Source organism: Anticarsia gemmatalis, chromosome 17 (genome assembly GCF_050436995.1).
Source record: "Anticarsia gemmatalis isolate Benzon Research Colony breed Stoneville strain chromosome 17, ilAntGemm2 primary, whole genome shotgun sequence".
NCBI lineage: Eukaryota > Metazoa > Arthropoda > Insecta > Lepidoptera > Erebidae > Anticarsia > Anticarsia gemmatalis.
In genome coordinates, this window is record NC_134761.1 from 10,482,873 (window position 1) to 10,510,366 (window position 27,494).

The 27,494-nt window shown below is 37.2% G+C and overlaps 5 protein-coding genes across 6 annotated transcripts; 1 reads left to right on the forward strand and 4 right to left on the reverse strand.

Annotated features, from left to right (window-relative positions):
* The first annotated feature begins 204 nt into the window (after nt 1–204).
* LOC142979943 (uncharacterized) lies at nt 205–8,857 on the forward strand. 2 transcript variants are annotated; one of them, XM_076125182.1, is made up of 14 exons: nt 205–298; nt 864–967; nt 1,252–1,323; nt 1,563–1,700; nt 2,198–2,396; nt 3,121–3,291; nt 3,758–3,921; nt 4,415–4,546; nt 4,940–5,041; nt 5,432–5,593; nt 6,280–6,408; nt 6,918–7,009; nt 7,368–7,554; nt 8,087–8,857. In XM_076125182.1, the coding sequence occupies exons 1-14, from the start codon at nt 205–207 to the stop codon at nt 8,243–8,245; spliced, it is 1,905 nt and encodes a 634-aa protein (XP_075981297.1). In that variant the 3' UTR covers nt 8,246–8,857. The 2 variants fall into 2 exon arrangements, with proteins under 2 accessions (XP_075981297.1, XP_075981296.1); XM_076125181.1 differs by lacking the exon at nt 205–298 and having other exon boundaries at nt 798–967; nt 8,087–8,119; nt 8,342–8,857.
* Nucleotides 8,858–10,534: 1,677 nt separating this feature from the next.
* LOC142980273 (uncharacterized) lies at nt 10,535–11,620 on the reverse strand. The gene is made up of 2 exons (XM_076125634.1): nt 11,299–11,620; nt 10,535–10,883 (listed from the first exon to the last, which is right to left on the reverse strand). Exons 1-2 carry the CDS (start codon nt 11,570–11,572, stop codon nt 10,756–10,758), a joined length of 402 nt encoding a protein of 133 aa, XP_075981749.1. The 5' UTR covers nt 11,573–11,620; the 3' UTR covers nt 10,535–10,755.
* A 1,212-nt stretch (nt 11,621–12,832) lies between these two features.
* On the reverse strand, nt 12,833–13,924 carry LOC142980202 (kunitz-type serine protease inhibitor B6-like). Its single transcript, XM_076125537.1, has 3 exons — nt 13,837–13,924; nt 13,268–13,391; nt 12,833–13,010 (listed from the first exon to the last, which is right to left on the reverse strand). Exons 1-3 carry the CDS (start codon nt 13,922–13,924, stop codon nt 12,833–12,835), a joined length of 390 nt encoding a protein of 129 aa, XP_075981652.1.
* A 954-nt stretch (nt 13,925–14,878) lies between these two features.
* Nucleotides 14,879–16,768, reverse strand: LOC142980131 (uncharacterized). Its single transcript, XM_076125439.1, has 3 exons — nt 16,463–16,768; nt 16,002–16,125; nt 14,879–15,062 (listed from the first exon to the last, which is right to left on the reverse strand). The coding sequence occupies exons 1-3, from the start codon at nt 16,737–16,739 to the stop codon at nt 14,903–14,905; spliced, it is 561 nt and encodes a 186-aa protein (XP_075981554.1). The 5' UTR covers nt 16,740–16,768; the 3' UTR covers nt 14,879–14,902.
* A 3,298-nt stretch (nt 16,769–20,066) lies between these two features.
* LOC142979701 (phospholipid-transporting ATPase ABCA3-like) lies at nt 20,067–27,234 on the reverse strand. The gene is made up of 4 exons (XM_076124788.1): nt 27,084–27,234; nt 26,639–26,781; nt 26,177–26,259; nt 20,067–25,103 (listed from the first exon to the last, which is right to left on the reverse strand). The coding sequence occupies exons 1-4, from the start codon at nt 27,206–27,208 to the stop codon at nt 24,927–24,929; spliced, it is 528 nt and encodes a 175-aa protein (XP_075980903.1). The 5' UTR covers nt 27,209–27,234; the 3' UTR covers nt 20,067–24,926.
* Nucleotides 27,235–27,494: the final 260 nt, after the last annotated feature.

Genomic DNA, 27,494 nt, shown 5'->3' on the forward strand with positions numbered 1-27,494 from the left:
GTTCAAAGCAGTTTTTATTTCTTGGGTTGTTTTCTTTCATGAAACCTATTTAAAACACTCTTTACATTTCTTGGAAAAGCTGTCAAAAGTCAAAATTTGTCAAAGCAGACATATTTCTTCTTGCGATAATATTCACGTATAATTATTAATAATTATTATCAATTAAGTAATTATAATTATAAAATTAAATTATAATAAAGTATTATGGCTCGCAAGGCACAGGCACAGATCCAAGACTCGGTGGACACCGATGAGGAGCTTGAAGCATATGTCGAATCACATCAGGACCAGTTGATTTGTAAGTAGAATTTACTACATAGGCCGCCTTTACACACACACTCCATCGCTTATATTCTTAGGAGCGTGGAGATTTACGCGCGCGTGCGCAGCGCGCTCTTCGCTAGCGCGGCCAGAGGAGCGCGGCGTGTGGTCTTTCCTTACCCGCGCGTTTGTTGTTTCATGCGCGGTACAGTGTGTGTGTAAAGCATTGTGCTTGTGTGCATAGCAGCTATTGTCGTAGCATTAAGGGAAATCAAGCTGGGAATCAATCGCCACTCATAGTTAGTGAGATTTAGCTCGTGTAGTTGTGTTAGATTTCGGTTTTACTTAAGTTAGCTGGGATAGTGATGTGTAGTGTGAAGAACTAGCGGTGACTTGTCTTCGAATTCGAACATTTGCATGGGAGACGAGTTCTAAACCCGCTCAGCAATTTTTATATTATTAGAAAAGTTGATCCCGTTATTATATAAGATTAATAGCATGGGAGAGCGAGTGAGAGAATATTACATGATTTGTTTAATTCATGAACCAAATAATAATGTAGTAAAATAAGATTTCTTGTATAACTTTGTTACATAAAACAGGTATGGAGGTGTATTCTGAGTTCTGTGGACCATGTCTGGCTACGAACTTTGCTATCAGGAAGGGCAAAATGGAGATTGGACAGGATCGCATTGCTATGGCCAAGGTAAAATCATTCTCACATGTCACATTTCCCTTACTGATACACTGACATCGGTCACGCGTACGTGGCACTGCACAGCGACGCTGATGAGCGAGGCAGATTATTCTATGGAATATGCCACCGATGATGCTTGAGACCGACGTACGCGACCGATTCAGCGAAGCAAAAATTTTCTCCTAAAATTTTGCTAAATATCATTTGTTATCTTTCTGTGGAATTACTGAATTGACAGACTTACTGACTACTTGTACTACGAAGGAATTACTGACATTGTTGTTTAATTTCAGGCTTGCGCAGACAACATAGTGACGTTAGAAAGATTCAAAGATAAAAGTGAACCAGTGTTTCTTTTTATTTTGGTAACGTTTTTTCTTTAATACTACTATGGCTAGTTAGTACTTCCGACTTTATACCTTACTTATGCAGGTGGTGTAGCAATAAAATTTAATTGATAAAATATCATGGAGACAGACAAAAAGAAGCTCCTTTCCTTTTTTCTCTATTTGGCTACTAATGTTATCTTTTGTCATAAATATTAGGTATGTATTCTTTCGAAAGTGCCAAGTCAATATAACATTATAACCGTGTCTATTGCCAGGGTGGTAAGCTAATCCGTGCTATGTTTGGTGCCAACGGCATAGAGCTGTGCCGCATCATGGAGGAAGAGCTGGACCTCATGGCCAAGGGACACCCCAGACCCAAGTATGAGATCAACGCCCTACTGCCCGAGGAACAGGTACCTTATATTTAAAAACACACTGTACTAGTATAATACAACAGAAAAGAACCTTTAGCTTTTGGTTGAATTTCGTATTTGAAAGCAACTTCAAATACAAAACATGTCGACACATTAACTTGTAAAACAATAATATAGTTTTATAATATAGTTTATTGAGTTTTCTATGTTATAAATTTATTATACGTATTATCCAAATCTCGATAGTATAAGGCTCGGGGCCTATAGTTTCCAACAGTGTGCGCTTGCATATATATATGTAGGGATACCGAAGGTTCCTTATCTTAGAAAATACCTATGACAAAGAAAGGTTTGAAATAGATTTATTGGCAAGTAATTGAAACGGTATATTCCCTGATGTCCCCCGCACACTGTCCCCCAGGGAGACAACTGGGAATAAACGTAGGAAGAAAATTCTCAATTGTCACCCCAGGGTAACAGCGTAGTAATATTCTGTCTTTCAGTCTAATACTAAACTACTGGTTCTCTTTCATTAGAAAAAGGTGAAAGAAGACCAGCGGCTAGAGGAGGAATACCGCGAGAGTTCGGAGCGACTGCGCGTGCTGACACTAGCGGCGCGTAAGAAGCGAGTGAACGAGCGGCTCGCCAACTATACCCAGCAACTCAACTTTATACTGTTCTGGCCGCACTGCCACCAGGCGCATTACGACCTCTATGAGAAGTGGGATATTATCAGTGAGTGTTTTCTACAACAACACCGGCAACACCCAAAACGTACACAGTTTTATGATGCAATAAATATTGTGTACTAGCTGACCCGCGCAACTTCGCTTGCGTCACATAACATAAGAGAGAATGGGTAAAATTTTTCCCCGTTTTTGTAACATTTTTTTACTGGTACTCTGCTCCTACTGGTCGTAGCGTGATGATATATAGCCTATAACCTTCCTCGATAAATGGGCTATCTAACACTGAAAGAATTTTTCAAATCAGACCAGAAGTTTCTCAGATTAGCGCGTTCAAACAAACAAACTCTTCAGCTTTATTATATTAGTATAGATGTCTTTGTCTATGTCTAGCTTCTGCCCGCTATTTCGTCCACATGAAAACATTTCCCGGTGTTTTTTCGCAATTATCTACCCGATTTTAGTCCCGTATTTTCTTAAGCTTAGTGTACATTGTCGTATTTATTAAAACTGAATAATGTTTTATTTTATTAGGTATACTAGGTACTTTAGCTCAAGACGTAGGGAAATACTTTTTTTGACTGTGATTTAAACTTGTTTCTTTTGACTTTCAAATAAACATTGTCATAAACCTAGTTAATGTATGATATTCTTAGATCAATCAATTTTAATGAAAATACTATCCAGCCAATTCAAAGATAACCTGCGATTCTTCCACCAAGTTTGTAACTAAGTATAAACAAAATATTTTACACCTATTTCTCGTAACCCAGACGTAACGGTAGCAGCGAAGGAAACGTTTCAAATAACAGAGCAGATGGCGAAGGAGGCGCTGTACATGAGCGACGTGGACCCGAACGAGGCGTGTCTGTACGAGCTCATGAAGGGAGAGGCGCTCGTCGTGCTCTTCAAGATGCTGGAGAGCGATACTAGGGACTTTGTCAGTGAGTACTAGTCTTTGACAGTTTTGGTTTTAGTGGTGAGAGTCTTGAAGATGAAAAGATGGATGTCTTTTGTTTACAACTATAAGGGCTAGTTTCACGCTTTATGAGACAGTGTCAGATTACCTATCTGCTACATAAGATGGGAGCAGATTAATGAAAACAACTGTCAAAAATCCACCTGATAAGTTATTTAGAAGGGCGGGAACTGGGCCTAAATCAACCATTTTCTAAAAAAATATTTTACGTCGTGAAGAATTAGATATAATAAATAAATTACAGTTTTTTTTTTAATTCTATCTTTATTAAGTAATTCGTTGTTTTTAAATCTGAAAGATTCCAGTGACCACGGCCCTTAGTAATAAGGCCACGACATACTTTCAAAATAATTCGTTTAAGACTTAAAACCTCTTTCACGTTACTACGTTACATTGACCTTCAAAACTCAAAAACAGTGTCTTTGTTCTAGAGTTAATGCGTTACGCTTTATACGAAGAGATCCCCAAGCCGAAAGAGGACCTACCTCCTGAGAAGCAGCTCCCTCCGATCCCAGCGTACGAGAGATACGCCAGCATCAGTAAGACGGCCAGGGAGGTGCGGCGCATGAGACATAATGAGAAAATGGCTAAACTGGTGAGTTGCAAGAAATACTTATGGTATAAATAGTTTTGATGTTCAAAAATACATTTTTGAAGTTCGATTCGAATCCGGTTTTGTTAGTATGTCGCCTAGGTCAAAGCCTTTTGAATGACAAGGAACCAGTTGAAGCCTTTTGACCTTCCGACGTGACGTTGGGATCAAATCCCACTGTCATCAAATACCTGTAGACTATCTACGAAAAAAATAATCTTTAGCCACTGACTAGTAACCGGCACAAAAATAATTCTTTACTTAATCGTAAAGTGAACTGCGATGTATATTTATTTCCATTAAAAACAAAAGTATCAGACAATTTTATATTTTTTACATCTCACTTTCCTGTTCATACACTTAAAACAGCACATCCCATACTATTCTGTCCGAAGGATAAACTTTAACATTACCCCCTTTGCATTACGCAGTCGGGTAAAAAGAAACACTTAGATTTTAACTGACGTCGTACATGCTATGAATGTAACTGTTGTAGGCCCAAGAGCGAGAGGAACGTGAGCGTCTGGCAGCAGAACAGGCTCGTCTGGTGCGAGAGGCGGCTGAGGAGCAGGAACGACAGGAGAAGGCCAAGGCTGAAGAGGAGAGAATGGCCAGGATCGCTGCTGGGGTAAGATACAATACTCGCGTTGCTTTTGTTGAAAATAGCAGCCTATTTTCGATGTTTAGTCTTCAAATATGTCCATGCTGTCAAAATTTGTGCAGCATTTTGCCACGGTGGTAGCGTAACTGACAGACAGATAAATATAATTATTGTTTGAGTTTCTTTTGTACGTACCTCCATATTAAGTCCTTCTTTTATATAATAAATGTGAAAGATTTTTTTACTAAAGTTTACCCATCTTTCGTTTACATTGAAACGGGTGAATCGGTTTGGTAAACAAATTACAGGGTATTATAGTAATATAGCTGCATAACCTAACGTAATTTTTTTGCCGATGTATGCCTTTGTGTCCGACATGTTTCTGTAGTAATTTTTTTATTTAAATATTCGCGTGTCCAGTTGCCAGCTGAGCCCGAGCCGGAGCCGAAAGCTGAAGGTGAAGAGGATGAAGAAGAAGGAGCTGAGACTGAAGTGACAGAGACTACTGACGCGGAGCCTAAGGTAAATATATATTTGATGCTTTTATGAAACAGTCGGGTAGTTAACCTAAGGGGTAGTATAGGTGGCAATGCCTTTCAATGTCAAAGATTTGAAATACAAGTAGATAAAATAGAGTGGTCAGCTGTTTCCTGCCAGCTCTCCTCATTGACCCTTCCTTCCGAACATGGGGTAATTTCGCTATCTGTAACTTTGACAATCATAAGTGTCATTTCAAAACCTAAATTAATAAATATGTGTGATGATTTATATATTTACACACCCCAGTCCCGAACCACTGCCACATGGTGACGGCTAGATATCGACAATACTTCATTTTTAAATAATTATGTTGTGAATGCGTGAACACCTGTACTTTATGTTAGATTTTATGCACTATTTTTTCTTATTCAGGCAGAAGAAGAAGAGAAGGTAGAAGACGAGGAGGAGTTCCACTCGGACGTGGAGATAGAGGACGAGGAGTACATTCCCCCGGGAGGGCTGTTCGTGCCGGGGCTGTACTCGCCGCCCAACCACCTCGCTAAGGCTAACGGACTCACGCTCTTCTATCCGAAGGTATCTTACGCTTCTTTCCTACTCTCATTCCAGCGTGGTAGCCTAAAGGTCTGATCCCTCCCTCGTTACAAAAGGAGACCCTTGCCCAGCAGTGGGACATTATTGAGTAAAATTTATTATTTTTGTATAGGTTTTGTAAATGCATTGGTGGAACATGTCGCCACACTCTGGGCTAATATAAAGAAAATTCCAACAGAAATTAGAATAGCTTTATAGCCCAACCCGGGAAATAGATTCTGTCAAAATTTAGTATAAACTATATCTAACTCACTGGTTGGTGTTTAGATAAACAAAATGGTAATTTCATATACGCTCCCAATATATTTATTTTCTACCAGACGTATAATCTATACTAATATTATAAAGCTGAAGAGTTTGTTTGTTTGAATGCGTTAATGTCATAAACTACTGGTCCGATTAAAAAAAAATCTATCAGTGTTAGATAGCCCATTTACCGAGGGAGGCTATAGGCTATATATCATCACGCTTCGGCCATTAGGAGCGGAGTAGTAACGAAAAATGTTACAAAAACGGGGAAAATTATGACCCATTCTCTCTTATGTGACGCAAGCGAAGTTGCGCGGGTCAGCTAGTAAATAATAATGAGCCCTAGGTATATGATATATGAGCTTAATAATGTGCCTTGATCCTTGATAAGCCTACTGTTATGGTCGGTTGTGTAACAGCACGTGCTGGAGCTGGCGCCGGTGATCGAGACGGAGTACCTGCCGCCGCACGTGCTGGTCATGTTCAGCGTGGACAAGAGGCACGACGTGAAGGAGATCGTCGACCAGTACAAGCCTGAGATGCTCAATGTAAGTGCACTGTGACTTTCGGAATTACTATCATATTTACAAACCTCTTGTATGGCAGATACGACGTAAAGTCTTTTTTTTTTGGTTTTTTCTTTTTTAAAAGACAACTCCCGCACTAAGCATTGCTCTTGTGTCGCGGGGACTTTTAAAAACATTCAAACAACGGACACAACGTTCAACCAGACCTGAAACGACTATCTGCGAATCACACAAATATTTGGCATCACAAATAGCGTATTGGTTAAGGTGGTCACCTCGCCACCACAAATGCATCGAGGATTCTATTCCCACTATAAACAAATAATATGTGGGATCCACATATATTAGTTTCGGAACTGGATGTACTTGTGTCCGTTGTTTGAATGTTTGTAAAAGTCCCCGCGACACAAGAGCATTTCTTAGAGCGGTAGTTGTCTTTTTTAAAATTGATGAAATAGATAAATAGATGTGCCATCGTCAGTCCCGTAGTGCAATTGTTTTTCTCATCTACTATTATGTGTCTGTTTCAGATGGGTATATTCGTAGGCGAAGACCCGTACAATGCAGAACACGTGGCCTTCACCGTCAAACAATATGACAAAATGGTGCGCCTCAGGAAACAGTATGTGTTATCTAAAATATCATCTATCGCACCTAATACGTCTAGCAGTAACATGGAAACATAGCAGACAAACGAACTAATATTTCTTAATTCATTTTTAATTATTTGTTAAGGCAAGCAAGTATAATTTTATTATTCTCCTAACATACCAGAAATATTTATTTATATTATATCGCAAGGACTTTCACAACACACTTAGTATAAAAGCAAGGAGCTACCATCAATAGAAATATAGACTAATACATTAAATCTTGACGCAAAAGGCGCAAAGTTACTTGTTTGACAAAATAATATATATCTATCTGTATGTCTGTATGTATGATTTAAGCTCTTACAGATTTATTTTTCTTTCTTCCAGTCTAGACCGTATAGCAATAATGGTGTCCCGCAAACGCAGCCTGCCTCTCCTACAACTGGCGGGACTGAACCCGTGCTACATCAGTGCCGACGTGCAGTCCGGTGAGCGTGAGTGTCTCGCCATGTTCCCCGTGGGCTATGGGGACGAGTACGAGGAGGAAGAGAGCGTTAAGGAGGAGGAGGTTGAGGTATGTACATGGATTTATTACATCGGGGAAAAAGTCTTTTCGCATTATAGTATGTATGAACTTGTAATAAAATCTTTTCTCTACACAAAAACGCTCGATATTTGGGTACCTCACGAGCTCACTGAAAGAAACCTAATGAACCGGGTACTCATTTGTGATTCTTGAAGCCACAGAGATTTTATTACAAGTTCATACATACTATAATGCGAAAAGACTTTTTCCCTGATCTAATATAAAAAGATTTTATTTTTTAAGAGAATGTAGTGTTGATTGTCTGTGGTCTGGATGGTCGAAGAGGACTGGTGATCACAACGTCTCGGATTTGATACTCAAGTCGAGCGAAGTTCTTTTGGACTTATTTTAATGTTTCAAAATAATAGCCTAGAAAGTAGTACTTAATCTGAATGATATATGGCAATAATATCGCCTCCTTTTATATGAGATTAATATTGTACATTTTAGTGGTAAAATGCGAACTAATTTCCATTGTAATTATAGTATTTTTGATTGTTAAAATAACAATGTTTTACAGGTTGTTGAAGAACCGGCTGCCCCGGAACCAGTGGTAAGATTCCAATTAGAAAGTGCGAGAGTGGGACCCTATCTTATATCACACATTTCAAAGTTACAAGTTATAAAGTATCAAATAATTTACTCGTCGGTTCAATTGTTTTGGATAAGTATCAGATAGCTTTAGAATTTTGACAGAGGGTTCGTAAAGTATGAAATTAGTTCAAACTAGCCTCTAGTTAGTTATAGTCATTCTTTTTTATATTATCTGGTGCAGGCTGAGGCCGTGGAGGAGCCTAAAGCTGCGGACGAGGAAGATGAAGAAGGCGATGAAGACTAATTACATTACATTAAATTCACACATAAAAAGAGATTCCTACATAATATGAGCAGTGATAGCCGTGTGGTATAAGTTGATACCTCCCACGCAAGTGGTCACAGGTTCGAACCCGAGGCAACACACCAATGACTTTTCGAAGTTATGTGTGTATTACAAATAATTATCACATGCTCCAACGGTGAAGGAAAACATCGTGAGGAAACCTTGCATGCCTAAAATTTGTTTAATACATTTATGGGCATGCAAAGTCCCCAACCCGCACTTGGCCAGCGTGGTGGACTCAAGACCTATACCCTCCCTCATTACGGGAGGAGACCCTTGCCCAGCAGTGGGACAGTAATGGGTTACATTTAATTTTAATAATTTATTTTAGTAATATTTTTGTGTCTTCTATAAGCTTCTAGTTGCAACATTATGTTTATTGTAAGTTTTCTCTACTTATTAAAGATATAAAGTTATGATTTATGATCATTTTATTTTAAAGTTTAGAATATTAAATTCGTTTATTTCATAAAGTTTAAATAAAAGCCACAAAATGTCATCAATTTATTCAATAATAACTGTCTGCTTAATAATCGTGTAAACTTGATTAGATAAATTTAGATACTTTTGTAACTTACAATCAAATTTGGAAACTGTTTGAGTGAAAAAGATGAAACACTAAGGTCAATATGGGTAATTTTGAATCATTTGGGTAACATTGACAGTGAAAATATAACCGAAACTGAAGTGAAAATATAATGAAAAAATAATCAAAACTAGTTCAAATTCCCACTGTCAATGTTACCCAAATGTTTCAAAGTTACACAGGTTGACTGTACAACTAATTAGAGTTTACACGACGTTTAGTAAGACAGTCGGTAATAATTATGTCTCAATGAAGGTCCCGAAGTCTTCGCAGTTAGAAACTTGGCGCTTGACACAAGCCTTCTCGCACTGAGACTTCTGTACGAAGTTGTTGGCGTTACCGCCGCAGCCCGACCAGTAGTACACGTCGCATGTGTTCGTGAACGGGTTGTATGCCCATCTAAAATCGTTGTCATTTTATTATACTAGTTTTGCCAGCGATGTTCTTCCTGTGAGGATTTCCTAGGGTAAAAAGTATCTTATGTGTTTAGATTATAAACTGTATGTGTGTCTTTAAAAGCTTTGTTAAACAAAACACTGTATACTAAATTGCTGAACAGATCAAAAACGTGATCAGAATATTAAGAAAAAAATATACTTATTTAATAAATTTCAGTACTTAAAATCGTCAATATATTTTAAATCTACCGCGGTTTTGGTAAAGCTTTTGCTCGTGAGAAAAAACCCTAAGAAACTTACGGCGTTCTTTTTTAATAGCCAATATTTTCGTGTAACAATATTATATTTTTTAACCTCCTTTTTTCAACACTGCACAAATGAAATAATTATATTTGTGCAGTGTTGAAAAAATAAGGATTACGATAACTTTTTTGCTGATAGTAAAGACTAAATGAGGGTAGGCGCAGAAACTCGCGTCTCAAGGAGACGACGCTTAGCAGTTACGTTAGTCAGCCCGTGATCACGGTCGATGCGGATGTCGATCGATCGAAACTTCGTGTAACAAATAATGTATTGTAAACCTAACAATTCTCATCGCGTTTCAGGCCCGTTTAGCAATTAAGTATTGTGTGTGTCTTCAAAATCCGTTCAGTGGTTTTTTCGTGAAAGTAAATAAAGTGTTCTTTTTACCCCGAGAAATATTTGCACGAGGCTGAAGTCGCGGGTAGCAGTTAGTAGGTAAGTAGTTCATACATCATTATGTCATAACCTCATTGTTAGAAGCTGTCTAAGCATTCGTCTCCTACGCAGATGGTCTTTGGATCTTCTCGATCGTTACGTAAATATTACAAATAATTATCACGTGGTTAAACGGTGAAGGAAAGCATCATGATGCTACATGCCTAAAAGTTCTTACAACAGTTCTTTAAAATACAAAGGTTGCCATCGAGCTATTGGGTAGTTGACTGGGTTAACGAAAAAATATTAAACTTGTACTCGTAAAAGGTTCATCTAAAATGCTAAGTCTATGTCATTTTGTTTCGTTAATAATAGCCGCCTACTGACTGACCGAGCAGCCTCGCGAGTCAATATCTAGGTCTTTTTTCATTCAGATCGAAATGAACGTGCTCACGACGTTATATTTTTGGCGACATTTGCCGAAAGCGTCGTGAGCACCTTTTGATTTAGCAAGTATAGCCGACCGTGGCTGTCAAAGGGTTAATAATTACGTCACTACAACGTATTTATTTCATAAAGAGTAGCTAATTGACTGGTAGTCAAGTACCCAATTGGCCGTCGTGTTGGACTCGAGACCTGCTTCTGGCTTACCGTCTCCAACGTTGGTTACAGTCTCCAAATATAGGTCCGAAGAAGCAATAGTCAGGTATGCCGTACCCTTCCTTCACAATAGCCCATGGAGGAGGTTCGACGCCGCCCTCACCCTCGCCATATCCTACATAAATCATAATTTTATACCATTATCATATTCAACACTATTAACTATTTGTTTGTGTTTAAAATCGTCTGGCTCATAAACAGCTTGTAAATTGCGTAGTGAGTTGCATTGCCCAGAGTTAGGAAGTACGGGTTGTAGATCTCCGTGTCTTGGAGGGCACGTGTCTCCGACGCCTGACCTCTTACTTGCCGTCGTTTCTAAACTAAACCATGAGAATGTATTTACATATTTATAGTCCACACGCGCGACACCATGAACAAACGCCGTACGTTTGGCTGGTTTTAACGAAACTGGCCGCCGTTGCCGAATATCGGCCGGGATATTATTACTATTTGAACCATTTCACTCAGTGTAAAACCATGGAATATCAATCTATAGTCTATATACTTGAAAATTAAGGAAATATACCTACCGAGCCATTGCAAAGGAATTTTTCCGGGTCGTTTCGTTGGGTTCAACTTTTCTTCTCGTTTATTTAGCACATAGTTTATCAGCCACCTGCCGTACTCCGCCTTTTTGTCTTTAGGAATAAAGAAGACAGTTTTGTTTCGTCCTTTCAAGTCTTTGTAATAGAATTCGTGAGGCATTTCTTCCGGCATGTCCGGTATTTGGGTACCTGATGATCCAAAACAAGCGAAACCTCTATTTACTTGATAGAAAACTAACAGTAACAATGTGTATTTCATTATTTTTAACGTGTAGATGTTATTTAGATCGTGTGATAGAGTGCACGTTGAAACTGCTAAACTTCAATAGGTACCCGCTATTTTTAATTAAGAACGTTGATTGATTTTTTCTTATTGTTTACTAATTTATTGTAGTCTACTTAAAAATGTTACGTATTTGACTCGTTTATATTGAAACTCCTTGACACTTATAGCCACGTCAAAGGCCTTTCGGGTGGCTTGAACAACTTTGACACTAGGTTGACCACTAACCATACGATAGGAAGAAGAATAAGATAGTATTGTAGGCATTTTTCCTAATAAATAAATATTAAACGTGTTTAAAAATGACTCCGAATCTGTCCAGGTTCTATTTGTTAATCGAGGCGCTCATAGCCAGTTGCACTCACCGGTCGGTAAACGATCTGTGGGTTAAGCAACCGTTGGCGCGGTCATTTTATAGATGGGTGACCGCATAGTGGTATTTGAACTGAGCGTCTCCGTGCTTCGGAGAGCACGTAAAATGTCGGTCCCGGTTGTTGTCAATTAAGACAACAGTCGTTAAGTCCTTTGACAACCCAACCTTTCGGGCGGCTTGAACAATTTTGACACTAGGTTGACCACTAACCATACGATAGATTTGTTAATCTAATGTTAGACTTGTTCCAACGGAGAGCCTGAGAGTTCTGTAGAATAGTTCTTGAAGGTGCAATGCAAAGTCTCAAGGCCTAACCTCTAGTTGTCATTCAGTGCCTATCTTTGCCCAACAGTGGTCATTCATGGGTTATTATTTTTTTGTTATAATGACTAAATATTAAACCTTATAATCTACTACAATAAGTATGTTTAAAACAGCGATTTTAAATAGCAGAAGATGATAAAAAATTCATTTATTCGTGGCGCAATGGTTTAGGTCTCCACGCCGCTGTCGGGTCGTGGGTTCAATTTTCATACGGTACAATTAATTATTTGTGCGATCGATAAATAATTACTTCGGGTCTGGTTGTAATTAGTGTCCATCGTTGAACAATTCTTAGTGCGGGAGTTGTCTTTTTGTAGTATTTGCTAGTATTTGCGTGAAAGAGTAACATACATCCATACATACTCACAAACTTTCACATTTATAATATTAGTAGGATAGTAGCCTGAAGATTAAGGACGTATTGATGGCAATAAGCTGCTCAAACCTTCAGGTATGACAGGTGACAGGTGTTAATAAAATGAATAAGTAATTAATATTTATTTTTTTCGTGTAACAATAAATGGTATCAAGTGACGTCATCAGGCCGTGTTGTTCAAAGATGGCACTGTTGGCGAATGTTGATGAATGGAGCCGCTCCTAATGTTTTTGATACAAGCTGACACGCATTGTGATTTTGATTCGAAGTTATTTTGGTTGCCGCCGCAGCCTGACCAAAAGAATGCTTCGCATGTTCCTTCGTACGAATCGTACAAGTATCTGTAAACATTAACAAACGATTAGATGCTTATATTTTTGCTTTTGACTGCCTCTGTGGCGCAGTCAGTAGTCGGTATATCGCTTAGGGGTCTCGAGTTCGAACCCGGATCAGGCCATGAAAATATTGACCACCGGATGCGGGTAAATTAGTCCTTGAATACGCAGGTCAGACGCAAATTGTGGCTATAGCATCTTATTACAATCAAGCATACAGGCATTTAACACTCGGCTATTAAAGCTCTTGTAGGTATATTTACCTTTCCCTGTATTGTGTGCAGTTGCCGTATTCTTGGCTTAAGAAGCAGTAGGCGGGCTTGTCGAAGTTATGGTCCATGTGACTCAACGTAGACAATTCAGTCACAATTTCAGTAGAATTGTTTTCTAAAACAGAGATTACTATATTAGGAACTAGGAACTAGGACAAATGAGCAGATTTTTGGTGAAACTTCGCGTTTTTTCTTTAAGATCGGTTTTTAAACTAGGTTAGGTAGGTTGGCAGGTATCTACTTAATTTTTTTATTTAAGTGGACAATGGTGGAACCAGGGATTTAGTTTAGGGCAGTTTTAGGAGTTGAGAGGGGACAGTCATGATATTTTTGAGGAGGCATGATTTTGCTGACTTTGGATAGTCTTTAGTGCGTATTATACGGACAAATATTTGTTTTCATAAATGACAATAGGCCCCTTGTTAATGACGAAATGTGGGTGTAGGTATGTCGTACACCTCTGCTTACACTTACAGCTATAACAGGCGTAATATTATGTACGTATATATTCTGGCTTTAGTCATAAATGTTCTCAATAGTCAGTAAATTAATCAACAAACCGTTCAAATCGTCCGTGCTTCGAGCATGACGAGACGTCCGGCGACCCAGGGTCCTCAGTAACCAGTCTCCATAGTGTTGGTTGTACATATCCGGATTGTAATGTAAATGATACACATAGTAGTTCCACGCGGCTTCCGCGTAGCTGTCTGACGGATTCTTCGCATAGGGAGAACAACACAAGTTCAATACAACCTTATAAATAACCACTATAACTAATATTATTAATGTGTTTGGTCTTGTGTGTTGCATTTCCACGAAAATGTAAAGTAAATTATGTTTTGGTGCGCTAAATTAGTTCGTAACTGAATTTAATTGAATTTTGCGTTAGGTGTATCGAAAACAAGATTTGATCAGAAGTTTAATTGCTTTTTTCGTGAAGTTATTTTAATTAATCCTGATGAGGAAGGTACAATTAGGTAGTAGATCCGTGCAAAATAACATATGCAAAACTTTTTTCTAGGTGGATTCTAGCACTTAGAATGCTTGAGTATTTAATGATAATTTGGATATTGTTTTTCGTTGTCATTGAATCCTACATATACGCATTATTAGTAGTCTTAGGACCGATTTCTGAGTCTATATAATTTGCAAGACAATATTTCTTAGTAGTAGTCCGGAGTTTGGTAACTTACCCGGTAGGTTAATGACAATAGGCTGTCCCCGCTTTACATGAGAGTTGAGAATAACATTGTTAATCCGTCTACACCTTCGGGTATAATCTAAACATATAATAATAAATAACACTAGCTGACCCGCGCAACTTCGCTTGCGTCACACAAAGAGAATGGGTCATAATTTTCCCCGTTTTTGTAACATTTTCTACTGGTACTCTGCTCCTATTAGTCACAGCGTGATGACATATAACCTATAGCCTTCTTCGATAAATGGGCTATCTAACACTGCAATAAATTTTCAAATCTCACCAGTACTTCCTGAGATTAGCGCGTTCAAACAAACGAACAAACAAACTCTTGAGCTTAATAATATAAGTATAGATGTAAACACACGTTAAAAACAACTAAACACAAAGTTAAATCAATCATTTATTCGTCAACAAGAACATATTCACGTCTCCTCGAACGTCCCGTAGATGTCACAAGTAGGTTTGATGACATTCATGCACTCCGCCTCGCACTGGTACTTCTGCACGAAGTTGTTCATGTTCCCACCACAGCCCGAGTAATAGAACATGTCGCAGTTGTGCGTGTGGTAGTTGTACACCCATCTGAAATCATATACCCGTCGTTTGACTGAAATGTCTCATAAATGAAATCCTACTAATATTTATGAAAAAAAAAATGATATATAAATGAAAACTTTTGTGAAAATGTAGGTATGTATGTATGAATGTTTGTTACGCTTTCACGCAAATACTTACTACTGAACCGATTACGATAGTCGATAGGTAGCTGAAGACCCATAGGTCACTTTTTATCCTGGAGTTCCCGAGGGATCGGGATTTACATGGGAAGGGTTTCCACGCGGACGAAGTCGCAGGCGGCCTCTAGTATCTCATAAATAGCTCTAAACAACTTATATACGGTCATCTGATTCCGAACTAAGCAGAGCTTGTATGATAACAACTGACAAACTTACTTTCATAATTATACAAATTTTATTAATAAATAGTCATCACAAGAATATTTGTCCAGGAGGAGAATCAAACCCTTCACTATACAGTGCTCCGGAGGCCGTATATTTTATGCTAACGCCAGTGGAAGACCGAACTGAGCTCCCAATCAAAAATCTGTTTTGTAGCATGACGTCAAGTCATACTCGTCACAAACATTTCGATACCTCCTAAATATAATGTCATCTAACAAATTGAGTTATTTTTTATTTTTATATAAACGTATATAATAAACCATGATCTTAATGTTAGTGTTAAAGTTTTTCATAAAATAATAATTATTACCGACTACCGAGTACATAATAATAACAAAAATCAAATCATTTTATATCAAAGGAAGAGGAACAATTTGCCTTCAAATCGCTCTCCTGTAAAATTACTATAATGTCAGTTGATTCATTATACTTAGGATGTACCTTCCGAACTGGCGGTAAATTCACTCTCTGTATCATTGACTACCATAAGTGTCAGCATTTGACCTAAATGAATAAATGATTTGATTTAGATATTATAATCATAGCTGTGAAGACTCACCGTCTCCAGTAGTACGTGCAGTTTCCAAAGCTAGCTGGTTCGAAGCAATAGTCTGGCTTGCCGTAGCCTTCCTGCACCACAGACCACGGCGGTGGTGCGTTGCCGCCGTCGCCGGGACCCCAACCTTGTGCATAACAATGTCACTTATATTATTACTAGCTTTTACCCGCGACTTCGTCCGCCACCTGAATTCCTGAATTTTCCATGGTAATGCGTCATTTTCCCGAGGTAAAACGTAGCCTATGTCCTTTCTCGGGTATCAAAATATCTCCATACCAAATTTCATGCAAATTGGTTCAGTAGTTTAGGTGTGTGTGTGTGTGACTTAGTTCGCTTTAAAGAAATCTACTGAATTTGATTCGGTATTCACTAACAGGTAGGTCATTTCCAATGCCGGCGCCGTGCATAACTTGTCAAGTTTAAATAACTTTTTACAGGCTAAAAGAAAATAAATTACTTACGGACCCAATCCAGGGGTATAGGTCCTGGTCGTTGAACCCCTGATTCTTTCTGTTTCTTTTTCTGCACAACATACTCTATAAGCCATCTTCCATAGATCGCTTTGAGGTCGGGAGGGATATAGAGTGATGTACCATTTTGTTTTTGGTAGTAATAAGAAGGGTATTTTCTTGGAAGCTGAAAAAGCTGGGTCTCCCGCACATAGTCGTAGCCTTTACCTCGACAAGACAAACTTTGTGTTACTAGATATTTAAATAACAAAAGTAGTGCGTATTTCATTGTATCCCAACTTATTGTTGCAGAATAATTGCAATTGTTTTCAATTATTGCTTTAATCCACACCCACATAGAGTTATATCCGTGTATGTTCATGTGCTATAGTAGTAGCACTCGTAACCACGAAAATAAGTTTTAATTAAGAATCTTGTTGCACTATTGATTGCTTTTTTAATACGTTGAAATTTCGTTCGAATATTTTAGAAGCAGATCATGAGCTGAGAACATAGATTCGTGTTGTCTATAATTATATTTCAACAGTAATTTTTCACACAGAGTATTGAACTCTTAATGTTAAATATTATGTATTACGACTCGAGCAGTGATAGCCGAGTGGTATAAGTTGGTAACTCCCACGCAAGCGGTTACAGGTTCGAACCGTAGGCAACACACCAATGACTTTTCGGAGTTATGTGTGTATTAGAAATAATTATCACTTGTTCCAACGGTGAAGGGAAACATCCTGATACAACCTTGCATTCCTAAGAGTTCTTTAGAACAGTTCTTGAAGGTATACAAAGTCCCCAACCCGCACTTGAACTGCGTTGTGGACTCAATGCCTTACCCTCCCTCATTACGGGAGGAGGCCCTTGCCCAGCAGTGGGATATTAATGGGTTGAATTTATTATCATTCGGTCTCTGTGATCAGGAGACATGTACACTTCCTTTCTAGTGAGTAGTCTCTCCACTGTTCAACTATACAAACAGTTTTCACGTCCCATTAACATTTTAAAAGTTTATAAACGAATGGATATTCCTGACTTCGACGCAAAACTACTGAACTAATTTCGATGAAACTTTTTACCTCGCGAAATGGTTCCACGTTGGCAATAATAATAAACGCTTTCGGAACACCAGAAATGATAAAAACATTAAATATTTGGTACATTGGTTTATTAAGTTTGTATTTTTTTGTAACACAACACAAATTTTCACACAATGCGCGTGTACACTCGACAATTACAATTAAAACGTATTTATTGTACATTATATAAACTTGTGCTTTGTACATTTTTGTTGCGTTACGAGATGACACGTAAAATCTTAATGTTAATAATATAAGTAACTGTCGTATATGAGAAAGTGTCAGATATCCAATTTCCTATCACTTTATCCTTCATATATATATAAAAGCGACTTGGTAAAGAGGGTTGACTTGAGGCAGGCGACCGGTTGTAAAAATATTAGCCAACTTCCCTTTACAGCATGTTTTTGAAATGCTGTTCCCACCGCAAGTTATCTAGGCTAAAGACAAAACAAAGAAGAAAGTCATGAAAACAACTGACAAAATATGATAGGCTATCTGAAACTTATTTTAAAGTACCAAAGTACAGTCAGCTTCTTATATAAAGTGACAGATAACATATCCAGTTATAAAGGGACTCCTAAAGTGATCAATAATAATAATACAACCAAAGTCATCTAATTATGTAAGTCATTCATCTTGCACAATGATATCGGAACATGGACATCGTCAAATATATGAGTTCGTTCAAAGTGCCATAATCATAGTAACAAACACGGCGCCAATGGTTTCTAAGCATCCAAAGTATTCAAAAATATGGAACACTACATGAAAATGAACTCTATCGCTGAATATTTAAGGTACCTTTTGAAATTTAAAAACAAAATGAATGAGATAAAGCATTGGTTGTTCCTTTCATTATGAACGTGACGTCATTGGCATGTGTTTTGTTTATTCTATCCTCAATTTTATCATATTTTCATGATTTATGATTCGCGTTAGATATCAAAGAGTAATTAATACTAATTTGCATAAATACTCGAAAGATTTCATAGATAATGTACATCATTGTTTACATATCAATGTCATGTGTCATTCATATAAATGCAAATAAATTAATATAATAAAGTAATTATTACAATTTAATTGGAAAAACATGGCCTCATTTCGAATTAATGATGGAATGAAACACAAAATCATTCACTTGCAACAAGAAGGTGTTTCTGCAACAGACATTGCGAACGAACTTGGAATATCCGTAAGTTGACTTCTCTTTATATTGTATGTTATTTTATTTTTTTGTATTTTGTACTGCATAAGTTCTTTCATGTTATAATAATTCAGTTTCTTTCTTACAGAGGAACACAGTTTATCGATGGACGGATAGATGGAATACAGAGGGTATTCTCCGTTACCATGTAACAACTGGTCGTCCACGCCGGACAAACACTGATCAAGATACGCGAATAGTGCAGAAAGCTCGAAGCGATCGTTTTTTAAACACGCGTAATTTGGCATTTGAGTTTCAAGTATCACAGACCACAATAAGGAGACGATTACACGAGAAAGGTTTACATAATAGAATACCCGCCAAGAAACCTGCACTTACGCCGAGGCACAAAGCACAAAGATTAGAGTTCGCACGACGTTATTTAGATTTTAATTTTGAAAATGTCGTTTTTGTAGACGAAAAAGTATTTTGTTCTACTGCTCGTGGTCGTCTATCTTTATGGAGGTTAAACAACACCAGATACGAAGAAAGAAATGTGTTACCTGGTAACAGGAGTGGACGTATCACACTCGGATTCTGGGGTTGGATGTCCCAAAGCGGTCCGGGAGAATTAGTCGAGGTTGGCGGCAGACTTAAAGGCCAAATATATAAAGATATCCTTAATGATGTTTTGTTGCCCACGGCCCGAGTATTTTATCCAAACGAAAGAATCCGTTTCATACAGGACAACAGTTCTGTTCATAATTCCAGGGTAGTATCAAATTATTTAAATGAAACAAGAGATTTGGAACGAATAATTTTTCCTGCACGTAGTCCTGACTTAAACCCAATAGAAAACTTGTGGGGTAAAATGATTCAACTATGGGATAATACTACGATAAGAAGTACGGAAAACTTGAGGAGACACGTTCAAAATGTATGGGAGTCGTTAAGGGGAGACAGATTTTGTTTTAACGCAGTGCAATCCATGCGTCAGCGACTTAGCGATGTTATTATTGCTGAAGGTGGATATACACGTTTTTGATATTTTTTTGTTATATATTTTAAGATAATAAACAACCATTTCAATTGAAGTAAAACCTTGTTTTTTTTTGCGAGTTATTATTTTGACCTGGAATTATGTGATGATACGTAGAATGCAGGAAGAGTTTAAATCACATACATTTAGAAGAAGGCTGTTTAGGTCTCATCGAATCGAATTATGTGATTGATACGTAGAGTGCAGGAAGAGTTCAAATCACTTAGGTACATTTTTAGAAGGTTGTTTAGGTCTCATCTCTTATTTTAGGATCGTGGGTAATTGGCGAGCATAATTTAGCTTTTAAGTCAAATAGACATTTAAAAAAATACTTATTAAACAAGTAAGATTCCCGGGATACGACCCGGTGACCTTACGTACGGCGGACACTCTAATGCCCAGACACCAATCAGACATGCATAGTGACATAGTTCATTTTCATGTACCTAATGTTTGTTCCATATTTTTGAATACTTTGGATGCTTAGAAACCATTGGCGCCGTGTTTGTTACTATGATTATGGCACTTTGAACGAACTCATATATTTGACGATGTCCATGTTCCGATATCATTGTGCAAGATGAATGACTTACATAATTAGATGACTTTGGTTGTATTATTATTATTGATCACTTTAGGAGTCCCTTTATAACTGGATATGTTATCTGTCACTTTATATAAGAAGCTGACTGTACTATCTAATAGTAAACCATGTCATATGCCTTTGGGCGGTTAGATCAACTTTGACACTAGTTTGACCACTAACCATACAATAATTGAATTAATTATATGAAAATGATCCCGTAACGCAACGTAGAATAAATATTCCCTTATAATAATTAAGCTGCTTTGAAGTACACTTGTATATTCGTTTTAAAGGCTTCATCTCATCACAATAAAGATTGCTGCACATATATTTGGTTCGGCAGTATTTATCGAACAACAAAACCGACTCGAAGCAATTACTGCACTTGTTCGGCTTGTACCGCGCATACCGATCGGGTAGCTCCTTCCGGTACGATCGTCACAATTCGATTGCATATGATTTTACTTCCATCTTCTAAAAAGAAGAAAAAGGCTTTCAAATAAGAAAATTTGAAAGTCTGACAACCAGTCTTACCGAAGGGTGACGTGTTATATCCCAGGTAACTAGGTTGTGGAGGTCCGATAGACAGTCGCTCTATGTAAAATACTGGTATCCAGCTGCATCCGGTGAGACTAGAAGCCGACTTCAATATAGTTGGAAGAAAGGCTAGACTGATGATGATTTTCCGGCCCAAATGTGTGTAGCAATTCTGAGGTGACATGCGACCTTTAGACATCACACGTTCAAACGAGACAGTTCTTTGGTATTGTAATCAACTAACGATTTAAATCAAATGATTATTATTCAATTTTATATTTACATATTGTTCACAATAGTCACATTATACTGGTATTTGAAAATATAATTTTGTATTTCGTCTTATTTGGAAAATTTTATAGTGAGCGAAGGTTTAGTCGTCGGTCCATCGCCGCAGTCAGCGAAAAGTTCAAAAACCTAGTAAGATGGTATAGCAGGAGATATTCAAAATTTTGAACATTAGTGGCCTACAGGCTGGTACAGACTACAAATTATTTAACTTTTCGTCGAAGCGACAATAAACCAACGGCTTCGTACTATTTTCGATACACATCTGAAAATGAATCTTAGAATTTAATAAAAATCTGTAATTTAATATACATGCTTCCAAAACCTGCTCATGTACATTTTCTAACTAATACGTAAGCGACTCAAACGTCAGGTATTAAGCAAAAAAGTACAACACGTTCCGATCAAAAATGATTACAATATAAATGATGATCACAAAAATACTGATTATGATTACATCTAAAATTATTTGTCCCATCGAAAATAAGTTTTGACTATAGAAAAATAATATTTAAGTGAGGTCCACAATATATAAAAACTTACACAATACAAAAAAATATATATATAATTTTATTAATTTTGATAATTTTTGTCGTCGCTCACATAAACCTCTACTGTAGAGCATTGAATGTTTTGTCTCTTTCCCTCTTAACGAAATTAATACAGAATAGAAAAAGATAGAGTATATTGTGGACCTCACTCGCCACTGTACAATAATAATGTAAAAAATAAATTGTAAAATAATAAATAAATAATGTCATCACAAAAACCAAAAAAAACCTATTAAACTATATCGAGTATAATTATTAAGAAAATAAAAATAAAGATTATATAAAATAAAATAATAATGTTTAAGAAATTGTATAAAAATATCAATTGTGTCATTACAAACTTGCGAACTATGTCATAGTCAAATGAATTTGACAACTCTAGGGCACTTCCATGCGACCAAGTCTTGTGTGAGCGAGAGTTCGATGCAAAATGACATGACGTAATTTGCACATTTGTAAAGGCCCGAGTATAGAAATTTTTTGACGTTTACAATTGAAAATTTCACGTAGACAAACTACAATTACCTAACATTATAAAACTGTAGAAACGGGTTACTTTAGCCAACAAATTACAACTTAAATCGATTGATTTTTTTACGTCAATTTAATATACTAGTAAGACTTAATTCGTATGTTACGGATTCATCAGGTTTTCTATTTCCCTCGCACGACGTAACTATAAATCTATTCATCACAAGAAGTGGTGAAATCCAACTTATGCGTATATGATGGTAACTCATTGATATTTTTAAGATTTATAACACACAACGCCATCTATGATCGGAAGAACGAACTACATCGCCTTTTTTTTACAAAACTATCTTACTGATAAATGTTGTGCAAGTTCTGATTACTTATAGCGTTTTGTCTTTTTCACTCATATACAGTTTCGAAATTGATTGAAAGTGACAAAACATTGTATAATTAATCAGAGCTTACACGTTAATTAGTAAGACGATGAAATAATTTACGAAAACTGGTCTAAAGTACTCCGTTTCTATGTTAATTAGCAAAATATGGTAAGTGCTTTTGAAGCAATGAATAATATTTATATTCATACCTTAAATTATGACTAATTCATTGACACGCTGGTACACTTTACACATACTAATTTATCTTTAAATGCTATGAGATTATAATGATGTTTTATAAGTAATTAAGGCTAAATAAGCCGACTTGCTGACACCTGACGGCGACTCGAGACCTTACAATGTATAGGTTCCCAACAGGGGTGAAACCGCCCTCTAATCAGCCCCAGAGGCAAAAACAAGAGAAGAATAAAATAATATAACTGTTTTGTATAGCTGGGCTTTTTTCTTTGTAAAGGGGCTGTAAAACGTACGGATTTCGTCCGCGTTTCGGAAGGCACGTTAAATTGTGGGTCCCGGCTGTCATTTTCAAAGATCTTTGACAGTCGTTACCAGTAGTCAGAAGTTCGAATGTCGGACAACTAGTTTTTCTGAAGGGTATCGGGCTATAACCCAGATAACTATTACTACAATTAATATTAAATACTGGTATTTAGCTGCATTGGGTAAGACTGGAAGTCGACTCCAACATAATTGGAAGAAAGGCTAGACTAATGGAGGAGCGGTAGTCAGGTTGGCAATCTATACTTTATAGAGACTGCCGACATTTGTGTCGACAATTTGATACCTCGTAAAGGTATAATAAATTTATTTCAAAGCAGTCAGATTCTCCGTTAAACGAAGTTTTGTCAGCTCAATCACGAAGCATCGTTACGGTAATTATTGTTAAATTAATAATGTACAGCTAGTTTTATTTTGGACGCCATTTCTTTTAATATAAAACCTCACCGGTGTTATTACAAAAATGGTGAACTATTTATTAATGACTTTTCCTACAATGGATCTACAGACATTTTTTTGATGCAAATAAAATATTTTGTCACACTTTTTTGACGGCTAACCATACGACCAAATGACAAAACAAAACGACCTTTTACATTTCAATTGCATATAGTAGTAGCGTCTATAGTAGTATTATGAGTATAAGTGGGTATTTCAAACATATTTAAGTATTGTATAAATGTCGTAAACTCTTGTATTGTTTGCTAGCACCGTTACTAATAAGTACTTACCCGTAGTTAAGAATTGGGTACTTGACAACAGTCAAATCAGCTACTCTTTATAAAATATCAAAAACACATTTTAGTATAGAAATACGACGTAGTGACGTCACTATGTCATATTTTTAAATGTTTCAGTCTGTAATAATTACAATTTAAATATTATTTATGAAAAAAATACATAACCTGAGCATTTTAGATAAACTTTTTACGAAGACAATTTTAATAATTTTTCGTTAACCCAGTCAAGTACCCAATTGTGGCAGTCTTACAATCACTACATCAGTTAGTTAATTTCAATACAATTTGGAATAGATATAAACATTAATAGTTAGTAATTTCTCCCATTTTTTAGTTTCAAAATCGGTGGTATGTGAAAACTTATAAAATTATCAAAATACATATATAATATCTGTTTTACTATAATAAATATCGTGTAAGGTCTGATTAGTTACATAGTGCTTTGTCTTTTTCACTCATATACAGTTTTAAAATTGATTGAAAGTGACAAAACACTACAACTAATCAGATCTTAGACCACGTTTATTACTAAGACAGTTAGTGTTTTGGAAATGTCCAAAAATGTTTATATTTATTATGTATTGTTATATATTAAGTAGTAATTTTAAAAGAGATTCGTATTACTTTAATTAAGTTAAACAATAATTATTACTAAAGCACTAAATAATGAAAGTTATTAATTGGCAGTTTTTAGCTATACAATAAAGCTTTTTTTATTTATTCAGTGTATAGATACTAGCGTCTAATTCTATATTAGTATTAATTCTTTAACCAAATGGTATAAGTAACCCAGCATAAGGCATCTACGCGACATATCTCACGACCCTTCGTGGCCAAGGCTTTGCCGAAGGCAATACATTTATTGTGAATAGGTCTCCCCTCATTCCGGGAGGACACACTTGCCTAATCGACAGTAGTGAGTGAAGATTAAGGTTTACCTATTGACCTTTCGGCTTCCGAAATATCGGCTACCGGCTACCAAAATATCAGCTATCGGCTACCGAATTATCGGCTTTCGGCTACCGAAATATCGGCTACCGGCTTTCAAATACATGTTTATATACTACCCAAATTGTATTGAAATATATTCAATAGATTCTTAAGGCACCATATTTAGAGTTATTCTATACGTCTTGTGCGGCCCTGTCCTCTCTAGCTAGCGAGAGGAACACCTCCTCGAGGGTGGTCTCCGTGACGGAGTAATCTTCGATGAGGTAGGGGAACTCTCTGCGGAGTGCCTCCAGTTCAGCGAACAGTTCGCTGTAGCGCATCGTTTCGTTTATGTGGTAGTGTAACATTGTCTGAAAGTTAAAATGGTACTTTTATTATATTATACTAAGTTTTATTTTTCATTCTGTGGTGTTTTTTATACAATTAGTAGAATTAGTCTGTGAATTTACAATCGGAATTTTGAAAATCAGATCACATTATTGAATATATCGTCCCCGTAGAGCGAAAAGTCATTAACTCGAAAAACCTTGTTTTGAGATATGGCTGTTCAAAGTTTTTAAAAATATAAAAAATCATAACTTACGATTGCAGTAACCTATCTCTGCGTTTATAGTCTTAAATGAAGGAAATTATAACAAAGTTTATTTAATATAGACTACATTAAGAAAATATTGTCTGAACGCTTGGAAGTATCAAAATATATAAATTAGTTACTTTTATTTTTTAAATATGTAACATAATTTCGAGTTAGTTAATTTTTGATCAGAGTTAGTGATTTTTAACGCAGTATGAAATGCGTGTACCGATGTGAAAAATAGCTAAATCCATTTAGTGATTTTACAATTGCTAATAATAATTTTAATATGCAGAGATAATTCAAGGGAAAAGTAATTAAGTAGTTTTAGGTATTTTTTAAGTATGGGTTAGATACAATCCTAAGAAATGAATATTAATTAACTAAAATTAGTTAATTTGCTCATTTTATTTTCAGCTCAAAAGGGTTGACCTGGTTAATTTTCACATTCTATAAAACAAAAACTATAAAAGCTACAGGTATGAGGATTAGACAGAAAATTAGAGAAAAATATGGCGATTTTATTGGTGTCATAAAAAAAGAAATCATTAACTTGAGTTAATGACTTTTCGCTCTACGGGGACGATATATGCATAGAATTTTCATGCATTTTTTTATAATATATATTATTTATAATAACTAATTTGTAAATATACTGTAGCAACAATAAATTATTTATTAGCCCTCTTATTCATAGAAATATATGAAGTAATGAACGGCTTATAAAGTGTTTTGTATCTTTCACTCCTTAGCGAAACGAAAGAAAGAAAACATATTATAGTAGCTTTTTAACTAAAATAGGTTTATAGTGTGTTTATGAATAAGAACGGTTAATCTCTAGGTACTAACCTCATGTTTATCTTTCTGGCTGCAGTTGAAAGTCTGTCTCATTTTGCTCTCCAGCGCGTTCACAGTCGATGCACCGTCCACCTCTGAAATAACAACCACTTTATTATCGAAACATAAAATATATTTTCGAAGAGAAGTACAAATTTAATGTTTCATTTACTTGTTGTTAAGTAATATATGCTTTGCGCACTTTGTGGAGATTTTCATATTATAAACGTTCGGTCGGATCCGGCCGGATTGGCATCGATCCGGTAAAATCCGGCTAGATTGAAAATTATGCCAGATTGCAATCCCTACATAGAAACGTTAGTTAAAATATTTATTCAATAAATAAACATTATATAAACGGTATAATGTGTAATTTACCGCCATAAAAACAGGACACAATTTAAACTGTCGCACGTATCTGTGGTAACGCCAAAGGAGGGAATGTACAATAATAAGTAGTGTATGTATACGCACGGTCTCCCTGGTGCTTGACCTTGAACACGACAGCATGTCCGGCCGCGTGGTCGGCGCGCAGTCCCGCCGGCGTGCCCAGCGCGCCCACGCGCCCCGAGCACATGATAGCGATGCGACTGCACAGGGACTCCATCTCGTCCATGCTGGAGAGGAAATTAGTCATTATGGTAATGTTTTTCTGGTCAATATAATGCTACGGCTGCCAGTTTTAATTGTAACAAGCCAACGGTATAGGACTTTGTTTCTAGTGTTCAAGTGCATGCACAATACACAAGTACATTCTCTATTCCCTCACTCTCATAACCTGGTGATGACGGATAACTACCACGATCAGGGTATGAAAGTGTTGGGGCTAGGATCGACGGCTTGGCGTGCTCTCCGGGACACGGAGGTGGACAACTCTTTCCGTCCGGCTTGGCAGAGTGACGTCACACATACAAGTTACCTGTGTGAGGTGATGACAATAGATCGTTGTTGCTTGAGCGCTTTCCTGAGCGCGGCCCACAGGCGGCGCCGGGCGGCCACGTCCACGCCGGCGCTGGGCTCGTCCAGCAGAGTGACGTCACACATACAAGTTACCTGTGTGAGGTGATGACAATAGATCGTTGTTGCTTGAGCGCTTTCCTGAGCGCGGCCCACAGGCGGCGCCGGGCGGCCACGTCCACGCCGGCGCTGGGCTCGTCCAGCAGAGTGACGTCACACATACAAGTTACCTGTGTGAGGTGATGACAATAGATCGTTGTTGCTTGAGCGCTTTCCTGAGCGCGGCCCACAGGCGGCGCCGGGCGGCCACGTCCACGCCGGCGCTGGGCTCGTCCAGCAGAGTGACGTCACACATACAAGTTACCTGTGTGAG

Excerpts from the sequence above, each read along its gene's own strand:
- LOC142979701 (XM_076124788.1), bottom strand. The coding sequence starts at position 27,208 with ATGTGTGACGTCACTCTGCTGGACGAGCCCAGCGCCGGCGTGGACGTG. Across the intron at positions 26,782-27,083 it reads ATTGTCATCACCTCACACAG|CATGGACGAGATGGAGTCCC; the intron begins GTAACTTGTATG and ends TTTCCTCTCCAG. Across the intron at positions 26,260-26,638 it reads GGTCAAGCACCAGGGAGACC|AGGTGGACGGTGCATCGACT; the intron begins GTGCGTATACAT and ends TTGTTATTTCAG.
- LOC142980202 (XM_076125537.1), bottom strand. The coding sequence starts at position 13,924 with ATGTACAACCAACACTATGGAGACTGGTTACTGAGGACCCTGGGTCGC. Across the intron at positions 13,392-13,836 it reads AAGCACGGACGATTTGAACG|AAAACAATTCTACTGAAATT; the intron begins GTTTGTTGATTA and ends TCTCTGTTTTAG. Across the intron at positions 13,011-13,267 it reads TGCACACAATACAGGGAAAG|ATACTTGTACGATTCGTACG; the intron begins GTAAATATACCT and ends TAATGTTTACAG.
- LOC142980273 (XM_076125634.1), bottom strand. The coding sequence starts at position 11,572 with ATGAAATACACATTGTTACTGTTAGTTTTCTATCAAGTAAATAGAGGT. Across the intron at positions 10,884-11,298 it reads AATTCCTTTGCAATGGCTCG|GATATGGCGAGGGTGAGGGC; the intron begins GTAGGTATATTT and ends TGATTTATGTAG.
- LOC142979943 (XM_076125182.1), top strand. The coding sequence starts at position 205 with ATGGCTCGCAAGGCACAGGCACAGATCCAAGACTCGGTGGACACCGAT. Across the intron at positions 3,922-4,414 it reads ATGAGAAAATGGCTAAACTG|GCCCAAGAGCGAGAGGAACG; the intron begins GTGAGTTGCAAG and ends TAACTGTTGTAG. Across the intron at positions 5,042-5,431 it reads CTACTGACGCGGAGCCTAAG|GCAGAAGAAGAAGAGAAGGT; the intron begins GTAAATATATAT and ends TTTCTTATTCAG.
- LOC142980131 (XM_076125439.1), bottom strand. The coding sequence starts at position 16,739 with ATGAAATACGCACTACTTTTGTTATTTAAATATCTAGTAACACAAAGT. Across the intron at positions 16,126-16,462 it reads TATACCCCTGGATTGGGTCC|GTTGGGGTCCCGGCGACGGC; the intron begins GTAAGTAATTTA and ends GTTATGCACAAG. Across the intron at positions 15,063-16,001 it reads TGCACGTACTACTGGAGACG|ATGGGTGTACAACTACCACA; the intron begins GTGAGTCTTCAC and ends ATATGATTTCAG.